Source organism: Nymphalis io, chromosome 12 (genome assembly GCF_905147045.1).
Source record: "Nymphalis io chromosome 12, ilAglIoxx1.1, whole genome shotgun sequence".
Lineage (NCBI taxonomy): Eukaryota > Metazoa > Arthropoda > Insecta > Lepidoptera > Nymphalidae > Nymphalis > Nymphalis io.
In genome coordinates this window covers 12846787-12871512 of record NC_065899.1, presented here as the reverse complement: position 1 = coordinate 12871512, position 24726 = coordinate 12846787, and the positions used below count along the sequence as shown (strand labels likewise).

Sequence of the window (24726 nt, the reverse complement as noted above, 5' to 3'; positions counted from 1 at the left end):
TCAGAATTTTTTTCAAAAATGCTTTATTAGGGTGAGATCTAGCAGCCACGCTAGCCATTCCAAAATGTTATGACCACATAATGATCCCCAACCATATGCTTTCCTTTCCAGAGATTCACTCAGCGTACTTCTTTCCCGGTCATTTTCGTGATTTGTTCCTTCCCACTACTTGGCTTAATATTTTTCTGACTCAAAACATAACATTAAATATTATGCAGCTGCTTTAAGTTACCTCTAAATATGTCGTAATTTATGATCACCAAATAATCGATAAATGAAAATCGGTAAATCGGGTTTTAGTCGATTGCGAAATTTATGGTACAACTCTATAGTTCAGCAAAAATCAATGAAATATATATTTATTTCTCATTGTTGTAGACGGTACATTTGGTAGCAGGTGTTGTTAAATAATAAAATGTTTTCTAATAGTGATTCAATTGTTTTTGTTAAGGTATGTTGAGTTTTTTTATATATTTAATTTATTGATATGAATCGTTACAAAAATCAAACCTTATTGTATTACGTACACGTGTTTTTGTTTATATTGATGTGATATTTAAATTAGAGAGTTCATTTAAAACAATACGTAATTGATTGTGCTTATGTAATAATTATTATTACATGAGTTCAATTAATTTCAAATATTGAATGAAAGTCAGAAACTAAAACTAGAACGAGAGATCAAGGGCATCATATCAGCATGAATTAAAATGGCGTACATTTTCAACTTAATAAGTTCATAATATGCAGATATCTAACCTACGTAATTACTAAAATCAAACTGTCTTGGTAAAGAAATTATAGATTGTCGTTATATTACGTTATTTTCACGAACTAGACATTTAAGCTAAAAAAAAAGTAAATAATGTATATCTGTTAATATTTTTTGCAATTATGTTAAAAAATATAATATAATTAAAGTTTTTATTAATATGTTTTAAATAAAACTTATCTACCTCCTCACACAACGATTAAAACTGCAAAACTTTGGCTTATTCATAAATCTCACCCAAATTTGACAATTAATTATTATCTATGTCATGATTGCAATTGTAGTCTCTTGCAAATGTATTAGTAGGTATAAAAAAAAAAAAACTTTTAATACTATATACTTATACATATAAACATCCGTGAGCGCTTTAAGATATAACAACACAAATTAATGAACTAGATTTATATTCACTTTCATTTTCATTCTATTTTAACAATATATATTTCCGGTTTGACATTTAATAATGTTTGCAATGAATAATGTACTTCATCTTAAACACACAGTGGATAGAACACATTAATCTTAACCAATGATAGTCTACTCAATTCTGAGTACATGTCACTGAGTTCTCATGTATTTATTTATGTTATGTTAATTTATATTTATAACTCAACTTGAGGTTGATGGTGAAGAAAAACATTGTGATACAATACTGACTGATGTAAAGATAAACAGCGAAGAAGTTAAAACATACTCTTTGACTGAAGAGCAGGTCTTTGTCCAGCAGTGCGATACTTACAGGCTGTTAGGATTTTATTTGGGTACTTGGATGTAACTGTACGGAGTTTTAATTTGACAATTCTGTCAATATAAATTATTGTTAATGTTTTTAAGTTATGTTTGTATTTTAATGATAATTAATTAAAGATATTTATTCAAAATATCTTTTATCTTGAAATGCTAAGGAATGTTTGTGCTAAAACAATCCAAATTTATCCTCTATTGACTAAATATTGTAGTAATAGTAAAATACAGATAGATTAAAAGATAAATAATAGAGAAACATTTAATTTAAGCACTGGACAATGTGCACTATATAAAAGTGATTAAAAATATTGATCTTTGTTTTTCTCGCTTCTCTAAAAATATATTTTATGAATAATAAATAATGTACATGGCAAGTTACATAACGTCATCATTTCAAAATATTCAGGTATATTTAATAGATTCAGAAACTTATTTATTATTACTTGTTCTATAAATTTATCATTTGGACCAAAAACTCGAAGTAATATTAAGAAAACAATTTAACCCAAAACATGGATACATATCTGAGCAGAAAAATTTAATTGAATTATGTCTTACATATTATTTTTTCACTACTTTCATTGCAGTGTGAGCTGAGCTCCACATAATGCTGTAGAGTCTAATTTACATAGAAAGTTGCTCTTTCTTAATGCTTACTCTTCATTAGTGCTTAAAATATTAATTTAAATTGCTAGTAGGTTTTAGCCAATTATGTTACGGTTGAATTGCTATCTATTATTGATTATGAGAGTGACGAAACAGAGAGTGCATGTGTTTACACACACACTAGTGCATTATAATATGTCATGTCATGGCTAATCTCTTACATTGGCCATCATTACTGAAATCGGTTGAGAGGATATTGATGAGTAATGTCTTACAATAATAACATGCTGCCACTTAATCTTTAAAAAGTATATAAAATTGAATGTATGTCTCAATAATTGATATTATTTTATTTACCATTTGAGCGATTTGTTGGGATCTTTCTTATCATAAGTCTATTAGGCTGCAAATTCTGGGTTGGTGCAATAAAACATCATTTTTTTTTATAGAAATCTTTAGTAGCAGCTCAGAGTTTGCCCAGTAGTGTATTTAGTGTTTATTCTCCTGTGACTCGGAAATTGCTAAAATTTATTGGTTCTGTCTGAACTAATTCCGTTTTTGTCGGATTTACGTCCAACAATATAATAAGGCTGAAGGAATAGAGTATCTGTGTTTACATTTCTGCACTAAATTATCTCCTGTGAAGTTGTCTACGTTCACTATGGTCACTGATATTATTCAAAACCATATCATTATTTGAATGCTATCATTTTGATTTGTAAAGGGGATTTAAATTATTAATGCAAATTGATTCAGTTTGTGATCGTACTACTGTTTTCGAAACCAAAACCTTTAGGGTTGAGACTCCAGTAAACAATGATATTATCCTTTCCAGCTATATATTGCTACAATACATGTTAGCTTGAACGTATTTTATTTAAATTGGACATATTTGACTTGTAGATTGAAACCAATTGGTATGATGACGTTTATATTCTCAGTATTAAAGAAGCTCGATTTCTTGTAGGTATGAGTAATTATTTTAGTATAGTTATTGGTAAATGGTTCTGCAACATCCGACCGTTACATTTGGATAGTAATCATTAACCGCGTTACCTATTAACCCATTAGTGCCCAAGCATCGAAAACATTGGAATTTTTTGATCAAATCTTTAAAAGTTTTTTCATATATATTTATGTTAAATCCGTAACAGCCTGTGTGTGTCCCACTGCTGGGCTAAGGTCTCTTCTCCCTTTTTGAAGAGAAGGTTTGGAGCTTATTCCACCACGCTGCTACAATGCGGGTTGGTGAATACACATGTGGCAAAATTTCGGTGAAATTAGACACATGCAGGTTTCCTCACGATGTTTTCCTTCACCGTTAAGCACGAGATGAATTATAATCACAAATTAAGCACATGAAAAGTCAGTGGTGCTTGCCCGGGTTTGAACCCACGATCATCGGTTAAGAGTTACGCGTTCTTACCACTGGGCCATCTCGGCTTTTTCAGAAAGAATAATAAAAAAAATGAATCTAGTCGCTGAGTCAGCCTGTCATATAAATTTGACGATGTGGACATATGATTAGAAATGAAGAAAGATCACAATTATAAGAAAATCAAATTTATTTATAAATTGTGACCACAAACTTAAAATGCTAGTTTTAATAACTTATTTTGTATGATATGGTAAAACAATTACTGCAAAGTGTTTTTTTCACAGTTAGCACAAAAAGTTACGAGATTTTTTTTACAACCTTTTCCTTGGCAACGGCTCTTTTTGTCTCTTCATTATATAATGACTAATCCGATTTTTTCATTCAAGAAAAACACACCCTTCGTCTAAAATCTAGCAGAGGGATGGTGTCACTTTTATTTACCTGGTTGTAAATAATTCATGCATTTACTAATCACATATCTAAAACCCGAATGACTAGAGGCCTGTATCGTTTCTTTCCTCTACAACGGATTGGATATTTAGAAATCGACCAATCACCTGTATTGACTCCTCTCATGTTTTTATTATAATTATTTGTATAAGTCGAGACTTATTCACGGCTACTTTGGCTTTTTTTGTTTTCGAGTGTATATTTGTTTTCACAAAAGGTTCAACAGTATCAGAATAAGTCAAAAGACGCCATTTGATGCATAATATTTCATTATTTTTATTAAAACGATGATCGGATTAATCTCGCTCTTACTTTTTCATTTCTTGTTTTGTCATAATAGGACAGTTTTTAGTCGTTTTGTCTCTGACTGTGCCTGTAGCTGTGGCTTATTTTGTAAGTATAACTACGATACTATACGATATAAAAATTAGAAAAGAATGCTCTTCTTGACGCAAAAAAAGTAATCGATTAAAAAAAAATGATGTACATATTTTTTGTTTAGCTTGTGATTAGTTAAACAATGATGTCTTTTGAAATTCAAATCAATAACGGCAGAAAGAGAGACGTAGGTAACTAAGGTTATAAGATTGAAAACGAAAAAAAAACTTTAAATTCAATCGAGAAAGAAAGTAGCGTCGTGGTGTTTTAAAATATATATATATGTTGTGTGTATTTCCTTTGCCTGCATATTTAGAGCATCCTTTGAGAAGGTTTCTATTATACTGCTTTAATGCGTATTAGTGGAGGAATACACGTGATGTATAGATACGGATTTTAAATACAAATTAGACAAATGGAACTTCGTTACTGAATCCGCAATCTTCCATTAGGATGCCTATGTTCTAATCTCTAAGCCATCTCCGCTCTTACTATTTTTATTATTTAATCAAATATGTATAAACAAAGTTTTAGCCTTGTATCTCACACCTTAGTTAAAAGTGGCCGCCAGGTATCGGTACGTGATGTTAAATTCTATTGCGCATACGTTTATTTCGTAAGCAGTCAACTGGAATGCGTATTCATATGTATTAAAATTAACGGTCGACAGACGAGATGGTTAAAACTTGTCTAATTTAATATTATAATCGTATTTTATTTGAAAACTGAATATATGTTTGGTTGTTTTTTTTTTCGGATTAACGCTAATAAATAATATATAACATATATATAATATTATGACGATGGAGGTATCTTAACAGAAAACCCAGTAACTTTTATTGACCCGACCCGGGGCTTGTACAGCAATAAGCTAGCCATAAGAACATCGAGACAGTCATACCATAGCAGAGCTATCGGCAAATCGCATAAAATATGCATTTCAAAAGATTATTTGATTATTTCCTCATTCAATTTCAATAGACTATAGTGCTCGTGTGCTCACTCGCTCGCTATTCAGCTAGTAAAGAGTACTCAAAATCGTTGTGTTGTGTCTTTTACATATTATAAAATTAATTTGCAATCAAAATTTGTACGTAAAATATATATCATTAACATATACTTTAATCTCAAAAATTGTTATCGTTCTATTCAATTTTAAATGATTAATTTATATATTGTTATATTTTAAAGAAATACTGTAAAAATTTAGAATCTGTGCAATACTTTATGGTTAATGTATTTTATAAAAGTGCAATTGAAAAAATACCATCTGATCGAGGTACGATGATATTATTTTTGTTTCAGATGCCTATATCGTCGCTCAGTTTGAAGTCAGGTGCTTCTCAAAGGGTGTCTTGAACACTAAATCAATTATTTAAATTTTAATTTATTTAATATATTTTATAGTTACGTATTGGTTATTAATTCTTAATGTTGGCAGTATCAGTCTCTTATCATTCTGCTCGTGATAAAACACACTTAAGTATCATATCGTTTTTAATATAACTGCTGTGTCGTCGATTATTTGATTATATATAAATATATATTATATACTATAACTTAACAATACTTGCAATTTAATTAATAACAAAGATGGCATCGTCTGATCCAGAAATTAAGGATGGATTTACTCTACCTGTCTGGATGAAAAGTAAGCCAACAAAGTAAGTAGAATTTGCTTTATTCGTTTATATTCGCTTATAGTTTAAATTAAACCTAACACCTCGCATTTACATTCAATTTTGGAAATATATATTTTTTTACATATTATTATTATTATACCCCTTTGAGAAAACTTAGGAATAGCAATAAATGCCTATATTTTGTGGATGACAATTTTTTTAACAGGACCTTTTTATGAAGACAATTTGATTTAGCACGTTAACAGTTTTATTTTAAATTGAACTTACAAAACATACGTACATACACACAAGTTAATATGCGAAAGCTTAATTAAGGTTTACAATATAAACAGTATTTCGTTATGTTTCTTAGTTTACTTAATGTGGTTTCTCCGATAATAATTCCGTTACAACTACACGTAATGCATTGATTTAGATATAATTTATTAACTAGTACTAATGTAATTACGATTTAATAGTTTTTATGAAGTCGTTTGAAAGGATGGTGATTACAGTGCGGTTTTGCTAATAGGCGATAAATGTTTGAAATAGTATAATTCTTTTTGATTCTTAAGTTAAATATTCGAAGCTGTTAGGCGGACGCGCAAATGATCCACCCGAAAAATATTAATAATCACAATCTGCCATTAACCTTGGGAACAAAGATATGTCCCTTACCCTGGCTCACTCACCCTTCCAACTGAAACACAACAATGCTAAGTATTGCTGCTTGGCGATGTAATATATGTATAAAGATTGGGTGGTACCTACCTTTTTTTTCACGCTGGAAAAACTAACTGGAACAGTGGGGGTGTATCTAGGGCTCGCCAGTGTCCGAGGCGCCAAGTGCGCCTCGAACATCGGAATACCTACTAAAAAACCAGCGGTACCCTTTTCGTCTTAACGAGGTGCGTCACGGGATTGCTTGCGCATGCTACCGTGACGCTCTGACGAACGGCCTATGCAGGCCTCCATTCTTTAGGGGGGATTACCAGGGTACTGAGAACCCCCTAATCCCGGCGACGCCTATTGCGGCGGAGGGAGAAGGTGCGCAAAGCGCAAAAGGACCACCCTTTTACCACCTACCTACCTACCTACGAGACTTACACAAAACCCTATCACAAAAGGAATACTGTTTAAACTAGTATTTTAATAGTTCAACTTGTCCAAGTCTAAGCTAAACTTTAGTGAAGGTTAATTTAACAATTTATTGTTATTGCCTAACTATTGATTTACTTAAAATAGCATGTTATTTACCCTAACATAAATAATAATATTTAAACGTCATCCATTAGCATTATTCAACATGCTAATTTGTGACGATATGATGTTTACACTAAACGTATCGTTTGTACAGTGCATTATATGAATTGGTTTTTATTTACTTTACAAAACATTACATGGGTTATAAAAAAAAAAAAAAAAAATATGTTGCAATTGCAAGTTTATATTCCAAATATTAGGTTTAACTTGAACTTTTTATTTATTGAGGAATCGAAAATTTCAACAAAGAAGTAATCTAATTTCGAATTATAATACCGTCACTAGAAACGATAATTATATATACATACCATGTTTATATAGTAAGAAAATGGTGAGTTAAATAAAATACACATTTCGTTACTAGTCAAAAACGGATGTTTCGTATTTATTTATTGCATAGCGTTATATACATGCATGTATATTGTTTATATAAAATATTACTGACCGAAATATCATCCTAATATACTGATTAAATCGGCCATCTTTTACGCGTCAGCTATCCTATAACTTCATTGTTTCGTAAATAGCCTTTGATTGTGTACGATTCAATTATTATGTAATATATATATTTATATATTTTTCTACCAGCGAACCTTATTATATTTAAATGAATACAAGCGCAGTTGCAGTTATTTATGTAACAATGTTGATGTAAATATGAATCCTTATCGGATTTATTGAAAACACCTTTCAAATGTTGTGACGTCAGCGGCGATCGATCTTGACTGTCACATAACATAATAGCACAACAGATTGCCTTGTTTATTATCTATGTACTGATTCAAGCAAATTCATAGAACATATTTAATATTTATAAACAAAACTTAGAGTTAAAATACAAATAATGCTTTAGGCAATGTATGCCTATGTATATGATAAGTAAAATGTGAGGCTGGGTATAGATAGTATGTATATAGAAGTTTGCAAAATAGCATGCTAGTTCCTTGCTCGTGCTAGACACTGTCCTGTTAAATGACATAACTATAGCTATTGGCTGTGAACACAGGACCAAGCTGCTGTTGACTATGCGTTCTGCTTGTAATTATTGTATGTTTCCCTAATAAAGAGCCAATCGTACAGACAAATTAATTATATTTTAGATTACATAATATTAACTATACTCTCATCATTTTAATGATATTAAAATTCATCGTAATCAGTTCATTATCCTTTATAGATTGCTGAGGTGGACAAGGTTAATTGATAATATATATATATATATATATATATATATATATATATATATATATATATATATATATATATATATATTATAATGAAAGCAGAGTATGCACTTAATTACACTTACTCGGTGGTAGGGCTTTGTACAAACCCGTCTGGGTAAGCACTACCCACTTATCGCATTCTACCACCAAGCTACAGTAATTCCGGTATAAAGGGACATAACATCTTTGTTCTAAATTATGATTAGGTTAAAAATTACTTATTAGAAGTAATAAGCTTCTTTCAAAGAACTGTCCTTGGTTAGTGATGTAATGATATTTATACTTTATTCTATGATTGACACGCATGTCTGGAAATCCTATTTCGAAAAGGTGTTAGCTTCTCTATCCCGGCCTTTTCAATGTCCAATGTTTCTTAAATTATATTTTAGTAAGGTGGCTTTTGTGGACGTCACACGGTGCTAAATCTGGAGAGTAAGGTTGTGGACTTACTAAAATCTCTTTTGTGTACAATTCACGAGCCAGAGTGGTGGCACGTGAATCTGTCGTGATGAAAATGTCATTTTTCTGATCTCATACTCAGTTTTTTTATGGATTCAAAATTTTTGTAAATAAGAGTTTATATTCATTTATTTTGCAACGAAAACTGATCAATCTTCTATACGTACTAGATGTTCAGTTCTCCGGTAAGGTCTCGAATAGTTAGTCGCTTCCTAAACCTGTGTTGCAAGTTTTTGCACTTCTTTATCTGGTTTTGAAGTTGAAGGACGTCTCGATCATTGTTCGTTTTGAACTTATTCATTTCCGCTACTATAAGCCGGCTCTAAAAACCGTTCGACATCTTGTAAATAACATATTGTTGTGAAACTGACTACCTCAATACTTGGGCTATTTGGAATTAGATGAATTACTTAAAATAAAAATAAATAATTCATCGTATTTTTGGTCATATTTATAATTGACATTAGAATCAAAATGCAATAATAAGTACATATATACTGATAGCGTATCAACTACATATCCTTTCTTGAGATTAAGACTTTGATTATTATCTTCAAGCGAAGACAGGTGTTCATTCGTTTTTGAGTTATAACGTTGATTTCTCTATTTGTCCCCCTTTATCGAAGAATTAGTAGGGGTTTTTGCATTTTGACCCAATGAATATCTACGTTTAGGAGATTATTTTCAAATGTCCCCAGAGGAGGGCTAGAGGTTGCTGATATGATGTGACTGTTTTGTCCAGTTCCATGTATTCATCTGAAATATATTGTCTTTAAGCTAGAGTTATTATTATAATGCGACTCATTTACTTTTTTTAAGCGTCTCAAATATAATTAAACTATGGTACTAAAAGTGGTTCACGAAAATTATGTAAAATCATTGTTTTTAAAATTCAATGATAGTATGTAATGACGGAACTACTCATACGTATCTTTATATAAGATGATTTTCGCTTTTTTTTTAATAACTCACTATCTAACAATACCATACCAAGCGATCCTTCTAAATATAATTGTCTTCGTAAAATATGTTTAATGGAATTATGAGACTTCTTATCTTTAAGGACATGTGTCGGTCACAAAATTTTGATCTAGAAAGTTAACGAAATATTGTATGATAGCCAAGTTAGTTATTTATAGAAGTAATAAAACACACCGGCTAGGTACTCTTAAAGACTTCTCGCTACTGAATTCAGGCGCATTTTGGCACGTGATTGCTGTGAGAGATCAATATTGTGTGCCAAGAATTATTTACCCAGCTTCGAAATATTATTAACATTAAAAAAAATAATCAGTGCCCGTCTTTGACCCCTAAATGTATTTAATATACATGCGCAAGCACAAATGTCGTGATGTTACGCCTCTGGGGGAGTGTTCGTGCAAATAGACACCATTGGTTGGCTAGCTGTGACGTCACGAGAGTTATTTTTGTTTAGTTTGCAACAATTATTATCACGATAAGATTAAACTCGGCAGCAACAGTGTTTACAGTATAAAATGGTATACATGTTCTTATAGGATTTTAGTTCGCGGTGAATTTTGTATTCGCGTACATCTATCTACATCTTCATTGAAAACATATTGTATAAGAATTAAAATTTTAATTATTCGTTTTTAATATTAGTAACAATGATGAAGAAGAGAAATATTTTGACGCGGTTTAGTGATATGAATAGCCGTTTTTCGTAAGTAAAATTGTTCTGCCTGTGGATGTATTTATTGGTTATCCTTATTTTTTGCGAGCGGAACGCCTACATAAATGATTTAGTTTATTAACTATTCGAAACCGAAATTTGTTTTATTATATAATATGTAACTTTGTGATAATGTATATTAACGGTCTTATAATTAAGTTTTTTATTATTTAATAATTAATATTGCACAGCATTTTATAAAAACAGGTTCTTGAGTCCTTTTAAAATTGATGGACTGTTAGTATGTATGATGTGTAACGTCCCAGGTTTTGTAATTACACTGGCTTAATTCACATTTCAAATCGAAATTCAGTAATACAAATCGATGGTAGAATAACTGATGAACAAACTGAAACTAATGAAAACATAGCCTTACATTATATTCAAAGCATTTTATAGAGCGCATAATAAAATAATAGCTAATATTATAAATGCGAAAATGCGTTTGTTTGTTTGTAATGCTTTCACGTCTTATCTACTCAACCGATAATCATGATAACATGCATACACGTTGTCAAAGGTACAGTATTGTACCTAACATCTACCCTCAAATGCTAGCGTAGCCGCGGGCGGAAACTATTAAATGAAACTTCTGTTCACATATGTTTTAGAAAATATATTATAGGCTCTTAAATATAAAATATATACACCGGCTATTCCTTAATACTTCAAGGTGCTGTATTATTATATTAATATTTAAGATACGATTTCAAGATGCATTAAACTATTATCATTATATAAGTGCGCTCGTTTGTGTTATGTTGATATTTCCATGTATGTATTAGTTATCTGTGCCAAACGCTGTTACGACGTTTTGAAGCTGTGTTGCGCGTTATAAAAGATAATAACGTGCAATATAAAACCTCACGAATTTAATTAAATAAATAATAAACTTTGCTTTTATTTTAATTATATGTAGATAATATGTCAAATGAGAACAATGCAGGTGTGAATCAAGAATAGTGTTTAAAGTTTGAAGAGATAATTATGGAAAAAAATTATACATTGAAATAATTTATTTTATCGTTTTATAAGTATAAGGCACTTAATTAGAATATTAAAATAAGTTAATCGTTTTATTATTCTATAACACTCATAGTACACTCTTTCAAACGACACACAACTTTGATTTCATAAGCTTTTTTTTCACGAGCATAAGGGTCACCTGATGGTAAGTGGTCACCAACGCCAATAGGCATTAGCAGTGTAAGAAATGTTAACCATCGCTTATATCGCCAATGCACCACTAACCTCGGGAACTAAGATGTTATGTATCTTGTGCCTGTAATTACACTGGCTTACTCACCCTTCAAATCGGAACAACAATACCAAGTATTGCTGTTTTGCGGTAGAATATCTAATGAGAGGGTGGTGCCTACCTAGACGAGCTTGCACAAAGCCCTACCACCAGTCTGCATTTATACTTTTAATCAAATTTGTACCGTAAATAAATAACCTCGATAGCGTTGTTAACGATACTTACGTCACGATGACGTCATAATATAGTGCTCCATTTCAAAAATTAAATATTCGGAAAGCGTAAAAGTTACGGCTATTAGAAAATAACAATACTTGGACCCGTCATATATATATATTTATATATTAACTCGGTTCATGTTGTACGTTTAGATAAGCTAGATTCAAATGAAATATCATCATTGTCCACAGGGAATTTACGCCGTTCGCTTCATCTCCCCCAGCTCCTGAAGATTCATTCTTTTACATTCGTTATCCGAAGACAGATGCATTGTTGGGTAAACCTAAATTCAGCAACGAACTCCCGAAGGTTCTGATCGAACAACACAACGAAGTCGCAGCGACGGCAACGTACAGTGTTGTCAAGGAGAAGGATTGGTCGAAACACACGAAGCCCTGCCAAGAAGTCCTGCACGGCATTGCACCAATTAATACAGCTGGTATGTAATAATAATAAGTTTGTTTCAATTCTTCGCAGAAAGTTTACAAATAGATGTAACATTTTTGTTATTAATTAAATCCTGGTGTTTGCAATCGGAGAACTTGTTCTGCAAGACACCAGGCCTCCACTCATACATGAACGGAATGAAATGAAAAGTACCTCGCAGCGTTTTTATCTAACGTATAGTATGTTCCAATGGAAGGAGTAACGATAAACAAATCTTAGATTGACATATTCCATGCGATTTGTTAATTTGCTTTATTATGCACTACAAACAGTTTTTTTTAAATACAGTTATTTACATTAAAGCCTTAAATATGTACAAATAGAAATTAAAAATGGGTACTGTACAAATCATGACCGCGTGGTATGGTGGCAAAAATACTAGCAGTATTTCCCCTTTGAGTCGCAATTCCGATCCGCTGGACGATAAATGAACCAGCCTTGTTATATTATTGATAAAAGCTTATTACTACAAGTCTTGCAACTGCAAACGACACAACGACACGTGGAATAGGAGAATTTCTGATTAATATTTTCTGACACTATTCTACTTTACTACTTAAATTTTACCTTTGATTTGCTATCAAATTCAGCGACATTCAAAAGGCATATTTTTAACGAATTCTTAGTAAATACCTTATATGTGTTAGTCAATAATTGGAAACTTATTGGTAATGATTTGCTAATATTTAATATTTATGAAACGCACTTTGTACTGTTTGTTTGCATAAAATATAAATGTATATATTATACATGATATGATGTCTTGTCAATTTAAGGTCAAAGTCGTTTATGTATCTTTTCTCCTGCCATTGGAATAAGTAATAGAACAACTGTTTTTTATATCTATGTATATCATGAAACTACGGAAAAAATGTTATCATGGGGCAGCGTTCACTACGTTCCGAACCCTATCCCTAAAAACCTAAACAACTTTGCCCAGCTGCGAAACATTTACGGAAAGTTTATTTACTAGATCTTAAAGTATCATAAAGTTCAAACAGGAAAACACGTGTTTTTCTCAGAAAATGAATATTAGCATTTGTTCCGTGTTAGATAAATATTATTATCTATCAAAAATGTTTTCAATAACATTATAAATTAAAACGTTCCACAGGTTAGTAAAATGACTCGTAAACACAATCACGCGCAATAACTATGTCCACTTGCATAATTACACTCGATATGGAATAAACCATACAATTGTTATTCTCATAGTTTGTGCGCTAGATAATACAAACATAACGGCTATTAGGTATAAAGTTTGTTATATTCACACACTCGGGAAACACGTTGTTCACGAGTAATAAGATACACGATTTTATTATCTGATGACGTCACAGAATTATCATTTGCATTATTTAATTACATATAACAAAGCGGTATCCTATTTTGAAACGACGTAACAGACATTTTTTTCAATTACAAATTTGTCCTTTAATAAGTAGTGAAATACACTTACTTCTCTAATAATTTTATAAATGTGAAAGTGAGTTTATTTGTTTGTCTGTTACGCTTTCACGTCTTAACTACACAATCGATCATCATGGAATTTTGTCCGCGGTACAGAAGAGAATATAGAGTACCTAACATCTCCCCCGCCGCTCACACGCGAGCGAAGATGCGAGCGGGAACTAGTTATATGTATAGATGTGTAATACATTATATAACATAATGATGCTTGATGCTTTGTGTGTGGTGAAGTTTGAGCGTTATGGCGGGCAATTCGAATAGTCAGGTATTGTGCGGTCATTGTACATATACAATGAAAATATGAATCAGTTTGTTAAAATGGATATATCTTTTATATTTTCCGTTTTAGCTTGCCAAGTTTTTTTTTTCGTATTACTGTTTTTTCTTGTCAAAATCAATCAGTTGAAAAAAGATTTACAAAAATAATTTAGTTTTTTAAAAATGCCGAGATGGCCCAGTCGTAAGAACGCGTGAATCTTAACGTGATCGTGGGTTCAAACCCGGCAAGCACCACTGAATTTTCATGTGCTTAATTTGTGTTTATAATTCATCTCTTTACGGTGAACTGTATTGGAGCAGTGTGGTGGAATAAGCTCCAAACCTTCTCCTTAAAAAGGGATAGGAGGCCTTAGCCCAGCCGTGGGACATTCATAGGCTGTTACGTTACTTTACTTTAAATAAACAGTGCTTTAATTTTTACCGAATATGACTCCGAGACTAATTTGATCATATTTTTATTTCCGTGTAGATGCGGGACACGGCCCACTAGGACCAACTTGTTACCTGAAAAAATACCAAGTTACTTAAAAGTCACTAGATTTTTAAATTAGTCTGGCGATCAATACAAAGTGCATTCCTTCGTTCGATACATGTTTAGTTGGCATTTAATTTTGCTTTTAATAATAAGGAACATATAGATTAAATGACTGGTTCTGCGACAATGGTCGTTGAACCGAGGCGAGCGAAATACGATTAGTGACATCGTTGTATAAAAACTTAAATGTCACGCCTACTTGTACGTGTTATACATTAAAATATTCTTTGTCAACTTTGTAATGACGCACGACTTTTTTCTTATTATTTCCTTAATATCGCTAGTATTAAATTATTTAAAAAGAAAACATATTTATGAGTCGAAAAACGCAAGCAGTCGCGTCTTAAATTTAACTGACGAAAACATTTACCTCAAACGCGGGCGAAGCCGCGAGCGGAATCTAACTAACTAGATAATCTTGTTTATACATTTGATACAATAAAAAACTCACAATTTCCAAGATAAACTTGTGATTTGTTTTTTTCTTAAATTTGACTGTTATAATGCGAAGAATGTTATATACTTTATTAAGTTAAATTATTTTACCATCCGAAAAACCAGCAAGAAACTGATTTTTTTTTCAATACTGCAATGCTTGCATATTTTCAACATATGCTTAAAATTTATCGATAGTGTTTAACAAAAAAAAGCCGAGATGGCCCAGTGGTAAGAACGCGTGAATCTTAACCGATGATCGTGGGTCCAAACCCGGGCAAGCACCAACTGATTTTTCATGTGCTTAATTTGTTATTATAATTCATCTCGTGCTTGACGGTGAAGGAAAACATCGTGAGGAAACCCGCATGTGTCTAATTTCATCGAAATTCTGCCACATGTGTATTCCACCAACCCGCTTCGGAACAGCAATGTGGAATAAGCTCCAAACCTTCTCCTCAAAAAAGGAGAGGAGGCCTTAGCCCAGCACTGGGACATTCACAGGCTGTTACTGTACTGTGCTTAGCAAGGTCCGCCAGAATGTTTCCTTAACATAATACGTATTTTAAATAAATTTATTGTTGAATTGGTTTCAGTTAAATCAATAAATGCTAAACCCAAGCCCGCTGGCACAGACGATGGTTTCAAAGGTGAGGGGGCGGCGTGCGGGAGTTCTGTCGTCAAGGTCAGTCGATAACGTTACTATAGATAAGGTGAAATGTATTCATAATTAATACGTTTATAATATAGAGTAGCATGATTAAGTGAGAGTGTATATTTATATGATTTGCTTAATCTAGCTCTGTTTTTTCTGAAATAAGTAGGCGGACGAGCAAATGTTATGATTGACGGTAACTGGCAACTACAGCTCATTGAACATTTATTCTTTTTTTTATATTATAGGTAGGTGGACGAGCAAATGGGCCACCTTATAGTAAGTGGTCACCAACGCCCATAGACATGGGCAATTTAAGAAATATTTACTATTCCTTAGATTGTCAATGCGCCATTTTGGGAACTAAGATTTTATGTCCCTTGTGCTCTTAATTACACGTTGAAACCGGGTGTTTTACTGAGATATAATAATTGATTTTTTTCTTCTTTTCCAACGTCGAATTCTTAGGACATTAGTTTCTTTTGCTGCTACTTCTGCTAGTACTATAAATAGAAAGAGAAATTCGCAATTTAAAAAAAACTGTCCCATAACTACGTAGCTAGTATAGTTACCCTTCACGGTTTCGTAAGGGTAGAATGAGGTTCTTCATAAAAAGTATATTGAACGTCAGATATATAGAGATAATTTCGGCCGTCTATATAAATATGCACTCGCATCTTGTTTAAATATGTAATACTTAAACGCCACGCTAACAAATAATAAAAAAAATAGTTAAATAATATAAATTCTTTTAAATGTGTAAGTTACTAAAAAGTAATGCATTTAAAGTTTGGAGCGCATTCTTGTGTTCTATTAAAGGAAATAGTAGTTATCCTTTCATTTGTGCTCATAACTGGTCACAAATAAAGTAGAACTTGCAATCTTGCAGTATCTATATTAACAGGTACTCGAGGTACTTCCGAGCGCATTGTTCTATTTCAAACGCGCGTGCGCCGTGACTCAGCGCTACATTCACCTCGGTATACGTTTCAGTCCGCTATACGTTAGAGATGAAATTCATACTCGATGAAACTCGCTACGCTGTTATACATTGTTTTTATTTATGTACGAATTTCGATTTCAAACAAATATTGTAAAAGATTCCTCAGGCTGTTTCATAATGTAACATCGCTGTTTAGCTGTTTAGTCGATAATTGTATTGTTTGTAAATATATAATTTGCGTCATTTAACTTTGGTCGTGTCAAAAGTGCTTGAGAATGTTTATTTTTAGCTTTAAAAAATGCAAAAAATTAAATATTACACAATCAATCGTTGCCCACTTCAGAGCGGCAAAGTCACATGACGGGAATTACAAATGATAATGAGATTACAATTAATCATGAAATTTCAAATTCCAGGTTGCACACCAAATGATCCAGACTCGTTCTCCCCGCGGCTTCACAGTGGCGACCCCCGCGGAGGAGGGACCCGAGCTCAATCCGAAGGTGTTGGCTCGTCGCGGCAGCAAGAGTCTGCCCGCCACCCCGGCACACTCGCCCCCCTCCAGTCCCACGTCGCGCAGGAGGATGAATGGTAATCGGTGGGTATCATATAAATATGACAATATGACTATTCTAGCCACAGCGGCCATTCTCTATGGAGTCAAGCCAACTGTGGAGGGCCAACGTACTTGCGTCCTTTTGGCACGGTCGCTTAACACTTATCAATTTCTGAACAGCGAGTTGTAAAGTAAAACTAAAAAATCAGTAAATTGTACGACCCCAAATTCGAATCTACTAGCTGTAGAAATACAATGATGTAGATGTAGTCACACATTCTTGCCACCGGGACAACTGGCCAGATTTTTTTGGCTCGGGCCTAGTCCTAGGGCTCAAGACCATAATGATTTTTCATATGATACGAGTAGTAGATCACACATATCTACTATGTATGATCTACTACATATACTCTACTACTCGTATCATATGTTTATTACAACTTTTGGGTTCCTAGATAAAATGGAACGATAGACCGGCATCCGACGGAATGGCTACCCGACCCGAATAGACTCCAGGCGCGTCCAATTTCCTCACGAGAATGTAAACGCTATTAACTTCCGAGCCTCGAGCCGCTGCTAAGAATCTGTCGATATATTAGGACAAAAAAAATTTTACTGACATCCGACCCTCGTTCGAACCCGGGACCTCGTGATCTTCATCCCCTAAAAGCTAGCTACGACGACGAGTCGAATAGTTACAAAGTAATCAGATCCCAAACGAATAGAAGGCGGGAGGTCGATGCCAACAGGCGATATAACCGGTGCGCGTGCGCAGGTTCTTCACGTCGCCGTTCGAGCCGGCGGAGGAGGGCGGCGCGCGCTCGTGGCTGGCGGCCGCGCTGCTCGGGTGCAAGAAGGAGCGCGCCGCCTCCACGCACGCCCTCGCCGAGGGGGACGCGCTCGACGGCAGACTGCACAGTGAGTTGACGCCCGTCGTGCCGACCACTGGACTGACCGTCGCCGGTCTATAAAGATTTTTCTTTATGTTATACGTTAAGTGATCACCGCCATAGACATTGGCTATGTAAGAAAAATTAACCATTCCTTCCATCGCAAGGGCGCCACCGAGTTTGGATGACGGCCAAATGAAGATGTTTTGTCCTTTGTGCCTGTAGGTACTCTGGGTCCTCGAAACCTAAACGCAACAATACTAAGTTATGCTGTTTAGCGGTAGAATATCTGATGAGTGGGTGATACTTACACAGACGGGCACGAAACCCTCCCACCTGGTATATTTTAGTCGATATGTTTCTCGTCAACGATTAAAGTAAATAAAACCGAATTAAGAAATAATAACGATCACAATTTGTATTTTCCGGTATAAAAACGAAAGGTAAATAACAAAGATAAATCCTATCCTATCCTATATTGAAATTAGAACTTAAAATTTGACTAGTAAGGTTATTTGAAGCTTATTTGAAAAATCTCCTAAACATAAAACTTACTTAGTTTTTCTTAAAAGGTAGCATATAAAATTACCATATAAAGAGCTGCGCTTCGCAATATCGCTCACTTTAAATTAATTAATTAGACTATTGACTTAACAAGCGTGAATTTTATATTCGTGGTAGTAAATAAACTTAATATTTCAGGTGGATCGCTAGCGGAGTCAGTAGAGAGCCTCGGCCCGTCTCCGAGAGGCGAACCGAAAATGTTATCCAATGAGACAAGTCAGCAGTCCAAGTTCACGAAACCGGCGCAGTCCTTCCGCCCGAAGCCGACAGAACTCCGAGAGATGAACTTCTGGTCACCGACGTCAATGTGAAGTGATTCACTTAATCTATTTATCTTGTTTGGATTTACTCTTACTCCCACAACGGCAGACATGGAGTCGTCTGTGTGGGTTTTGACAATTTGACACTCTTTTAAGTTGATTTAGTGGTCTTATTAATATGGAAAAGTTTTCACTATTCGTGCTTGCTAGGTATAACAGCTGCAGTTAGATTCTGTTAGTGAATATGTTATAAAAACAGTTTATTTCTTAGATATACTGCAGTTAATCTGTATGATCTGTGTGACCGCGATGAAGTTGTTATATATATTATATAAATTCTGTATATCTGCAATCCGAAGATATATTGCATCATATTCTTTTCTATTTATATATGAAATTTCGACATTGATTGATGACCTCCTTTATCTTTATACTCAAATATCAACAATGTATATCTTGTCTTTGTTATTTTCAAGATTTTTTTATCACTTATTGGGTTTAGTGTAACAGATGGAACATATGGTTCTTATCCAATCTCAGGTTCAAATCTGGAATGGTACCACTGAGTTTACATGTAATTTGTACATGTACAGTTCAAATTATGTATTGAAGAAAACTTCGTATTAGATGATTTTAACGCGGAAACTTTCATTAACTGCTACTCTATATACGACTTAGAGTTGCTTTACACGGTGTCAGCCCAACAGTTTTCATTTTCTGATGACATCACAATACATGACGTCACAACACTTGTGACCGACCTGACAGTGACAATGTCTGGGTAATGTGTTGTGAGCGAATATTATCATACATATACATCTTCTGTTGATCTGACCGAATATGAACCCGGTCTAAGGATTTTTAATTTTATTTATTTATTTATGAAAGGTTTGCTAGCGGACTTTACATAAATAATCTTAATAAATTATGTACTAAAACTAGAAACATTTTATGTAACCCAAGTGAAAGCAAACACTGCATGAAACTGGGGTTAACTATCTTAATATTAATAATAAATATATATACAAAAAAATACTGAAATACGTCAGAATGGCATGCAATACATATTTTCAAATAGTACAGTTATCCCTACAAAGGTTATTAGGCTGCTTCCTAGCCATACCAAGAACTCGAAGTCTGGCAAGTTTAAGAAATATGATGCACATTTAAATAATAACTGATTGTAACTGTAGTATAACCCACATAGCATGTATTCAACCTTAGAAATTAAAGTTTCAGTGTGTCTATAATCATAGGTCCACATTATCAATCCTTAATGTATGCTTGGGATAACCATCTCTTCCCCCTTGGTTTCATACTCTCCTGACTCCACATAATTTATTGTCAAATTACACTTGTTATACCTATAGTTTACAATAATCTTCACCTCTTCTCTCTCTCTCTTTTTCTTTCAAATCACCTCCATTCATGACAACAATCAGTATTGGCAGACTTTTAAAGACACAAGTATATATTTACTCCTGCGTGCTGCGCCACGATGTGATTGGTTACACCAGCAATGTATAACATCAATGAACAGAAATGTTTATTTTTAATATTGTTTCGATTACCTTTAGCAAGATATTAACATGTGTATTAAGATTTATGTTTAAAATGATATTCCATTAATGTTAAGAATCATCGATGTACATGGCAATACTATATGCTTATTGTTGACATTTATTTTAAACACTGTAATACTTTCGACTGAAATAATTAGATTGATAATAATTTATAATAATTCTTCTTGCTTTTAAATTATGTTTTGAATTTGTTTAAATTTTTTCTTGAAATAATAGAAACAATAATTATATATTGTTTTCAATATTTCACAATTTGAGTTCTTACCGAATAGTAGAATCTACATTCCAAACTGGTAGCTTTAATTCCTGTAACATAACGATTCAAAGTTGCTTTTATGCGCCTACTTAAATAAAGAATTGTTATGCTGAAAAATGTTTATGTAGATAAAGTCAAATAAGTGTTTGCGAGGAAAGTCAAGTTATTTATCTAATTATATCGGTCAAAGGTAACCATATATTTTAAGCTTAGGATTTATCCTTGTAAGTTTACTTTACTTTATTAAGTGTATGATAAGTAATAATATGTATACATATGAAATATATTATATATATTCTTCTTGCATGCTTTTTAATAAAAAGTAATGAAAGTAAATAAATAGGAGCCCGTATCACTCGAAAATAAATATGTAGCAAATATTAATAGATTTGCATACAGCGTTTCTTAGAGACAAAAAGAATTTTGGCACGAGTCTATAAACTTAATATCGATTATATTTTTATACTATGTGATATATAATTTGTGTATATTTTATTAGTATGACCCTTTAGAATAGTGTGATTCTTTATTCGTCAATGTAATGTACCGAAATTGTCTAACGTCATCAATCTCATTTAAAAATACCGCCTTTTTGTTATTATAAAATATTTATAAAAAAACTTTTTTTTTTCATTTGAATGTCAATGTAATAAATGAAATTAATTTTTACTTTTAAGAAGACCATATGAGCTTGTACTTTAAAAAAAATTGGCTTAGTTCGTAATAGTAGCTCGTTCGTAGTATTAAACGTAGCTTCATCAGACCTTTATTTTTATTTTAAGTACGGAGATTTTTGTCGTCACATAAATAACATGAGATAATAATTAAGTCATAATTTTTTTAAGTAACGAGTATTCTGAATTTGGTCAATGTTTTAAGTAACTTTTAATATTACTTATTTCGAGTGTATAAACACATTTTCATTCTAGTTACCTTCTTATTTATTGATACATATATATTTATTATGTATTGATGCTAGATGTGATTTATCTAGAGCAGTAATAATACTTCAATTAATGATGACAGACTTTTAGCAGTTTGTTTGCTGTTAATAAAAATAAATAATCATTTAACCTAATAATTTGTATTTTTATTTATTCCCCTTCTCACATGTGCAAGTAATGGCTTCTATGTATGCAAAGCACGCAATGTGTCTGGACAAATGTGTGTAACTAAACTTTATATACTCAATTGTTATTTTGATTGTAATTTATTAAATCTCATATTTGCTTATACATTTTAAATATTATTATTTTTTATTCAATATGAAATATTTTCCTTTTCCTAGAATAAAAAAAAAAATCCTCTCTGCTTTAGTAATGCATGTTTTTTATTTTACTTTTATTATTTAAGTAATTTTATCCTCTTTTACCTTTTACTGCACTGAATGTAACGTTTGTGTTGGCAGCATTTGTACAAGGCGTAGACTGAAAAGCAGCCTAGATGACTACGACCTTTTCACCAAATTATCAAATATGTTTGTTAACTCTTTTTTATGGTTTTGTACCTTAATTTTGTCATTGTTTCTTTTTGGTGAAGCTGTTACATGTGGATCCATCATCACTGAATTTTCTTAATGTATTTATAATTGTTATGAAAAGTCTTTAAAATAACATGTGTCTAAGTTCTTTAAAATTATGCCACATGTGAATTCTACCAACCCATATGGGAGCAGCGTGGTGGAATAAACTCCAAACCTTCTCCTCAAAAGGGAGAGGAGGCCGTAGCCCAGCAGTGGGACATTCACAGGCTGTACTGCTATGCAACTGAATCATTGTGTTAGTAGAACAGGTAAACGGCAACCATTATGTTTCAAATCAATTGCGATAAAGTGATATTTTTCCATGGAATTGGTTCCCAGTAGTGTGACATTCACTGGTTGTAATAAAAGTACATTATTACTTTTCTATTTTTATATTTACTTGTTTTTTTTTAATCCATTCGTGGTTAAGAAACATTGTATTCTTAGCAATTACAATATTATGAGTTTGCGTGATAGTTCAATACAATAAGGTTCGTAAATAAATTACAGGCTATTCTCACGCGTTTCTTTCGAGTTGTATTTATTGTAATAAGGTTACAATTAAAGCATACGACGTCATTCATGACATAGTAATATTGTTTGAAAAATGTTATATGGAGTAAATATTCCGATGCATGTAAAGAGGAATTTCAATTAAATAATAAATAAAAAATTGGTGCAGAGAGGCAATAGTGCCAGCGTCTTTGGTACAATGCCACAGGACAATTTTTAGACTGCTATAAATTTGTAATGGGTATTTTTTTTAAATTTATTTTTATATATTGTAAAAATGACTGTATATAGTATCTATATATATATACTGGTGGTAGGGCTTTGTGCAAGCTCGTCTGGGTAGGTACCACCCACTCATCAGATATTCTACCGCAAAACAGCAATACTTGATATTGTGTGTTGTGAGCCAGTGTAATTACAGGCACAAGGGACATAAAATCTTAGTTCCCAAGGTTGGTGGCGCATTGGCTATAAGCGATGGAAAATCTAATAATACTTAAAATAATTAAGTTGTTATTCATGCTATAATTAAATCAAAATATAAATTTTATGCAAGTAATTTCAATCAGCCAATATTAACACTCGCTCGGTATAAACGGCTTAATAGTTATTATCCTTAACAAATGTATAAATTGTATAAAAACATTAACAAGTTATACACAGTTAACAATAACCGAACCAATGTCTCTCGGTGGTTACCACTGGCCATCAAGTAGCCCTGGCCGTCAGGTATTTGTCCGTTCGTCTACATATTTGATATATTAAAAAAAACATAGAATAATTCAATGGCATAACTTATTAAAATAATATATCGATCACATTTAAATTGAATTCATGTCATTTATATTCATAAGTAACATTTTAGGAAACAATAATTGGGCATATTGTTAAAAAAATTATAAACTTTCGGTATTGAAAACTCTAAAAATTGCAATTGCAAAATCCAATGTTAAATAATGTTACTGAAAAATATTTTTCCCATATAATATAAGGATGTATATAGCACCTATATTTTAAAATAACAGTTCCTAGTAAGAATTAATATTTATTACATCAGTATTAACGGTATTAATATTATTTATGTTTAAGTAGCGTACTTGTTTCATACGGCATTATTTAGTATTGTATTCAGGGCCAGATTAACATAAAGGCAATGTAGAGGCCCACGTCCCTCTGGGGCGACGCCCTCCCAAAAGAAGGAAGAATATAATGCTTACGAAGTCCACGCTAGTTCATTATTTATATTATATATCTAAACTACTTAAAAAAATACCACTAAAATTTTACAACTAAGAGTTATCAACGCCAAAAGTGTTTAGTTTCCTCAATCGTTTGGGAACTGGTTCAAAATTTTGTTGTAAGATTGAAATAACAGCTATAGATGTAGATATTATCCAAATTGAGGGTAGCCCAGGGGACAGAACATGTATCAGTACACAAAATCAGGACAAGCATCATTGAGTTTTTTCATGTGCTTAATTTCTGTACATAATTCATCTCGTGCTCGGCGGTGAAGGAAAACATCGTGACGAAGGTTCTACGCTTAAAAGTCTGTCGCATGTTCTCTACTCACTTTGTTACTATTTACTAATAAATAAATTTGTTTAAAAAAAGAAGAGGTTTACATAAGGGCTTTGGCGTGACTGCAGCCTGGTGTGTAGTAAAAGTACGTAGTTGATACTTTTTTGCAATGGCCATTATTCGAAGTCTTCGTTCATACCAAAACAGGTATTTAGCACAGATTTTG

At 32.7% G+C, this 24726-nt stretch overlaps 2 protein-coding genes across 5 annotated transcripts in view; one reads left to right on the top strand and one right to left on the bottom strand.

Moving 5' to 3' along the window:
• The window catches only part of LOC126772529 (HIG1 domain family member 2A, mitochondrial), a 397572-nt gene that overhangs the window by 1153 nt on the left and 371693 nt on the right, over positions 1-24726 (bottom strand). The window lies entirely within an intron of this gene.
• On the top strand, positions 350-22025 carry LOC126772508 (uncharacterized). 3 transcript variants are annotated; one of them, XM_050492904.1, is made up of 7 exons: positions 350-451; positions 5637-5995; positions 12263-12510; positions 15834-15922; positions 17252-17433; positions 18167-18309; positions 18984-22025. In XM_050492904.1, exons 2-7 carry the CDS (start codon positions 5925-5927, stop codon positions 19154-19156), a joined length of 906 nt encoding a protein of 301 aa, XP_050348861.1. In that variant the 5' UTR covers positions 350-451; positions 5637-5924; the 3' UTR covers positions 19157-22025. The 3 variants fall into 3 exon arrangements, with proteins under 3 accessions (XP_050348861.1, XP_050348862.1, XP_050348863.1); XM_050492905.1 differs by lacking the exon at positions 350-451 and adding an exon at positions 5329-5421; XM_050492906.1 differs by lacking the exons at positions 350-451; positions 5637-5995 and adding an exon at positions 10419-10585.

Bases quoted from the DNA above. Each gene is read 5' to 3' on its own strand.
- LOC126772508 (XM_050492904.1), top strand. From the start codon at position 5,925: ATGGCATCGTCTGATCCAGAAATTAAGGATGGATTTACTCTACCTGTC. The intron at 12,511-15,833 runs GTATGTAATAAT...AATTGGTTTCAG, and splicing joins TGCACCAATTAATACAGCTG to TTAAATCAATAAATGCTAAA. The intron at 17,434-18,166 runs GTGGGTATCATA...GCGCGTGCGCAG, and splicing joins AGGAGGATGAATGGTAATCG to GTTCTTCACGTCGCCGTTCG.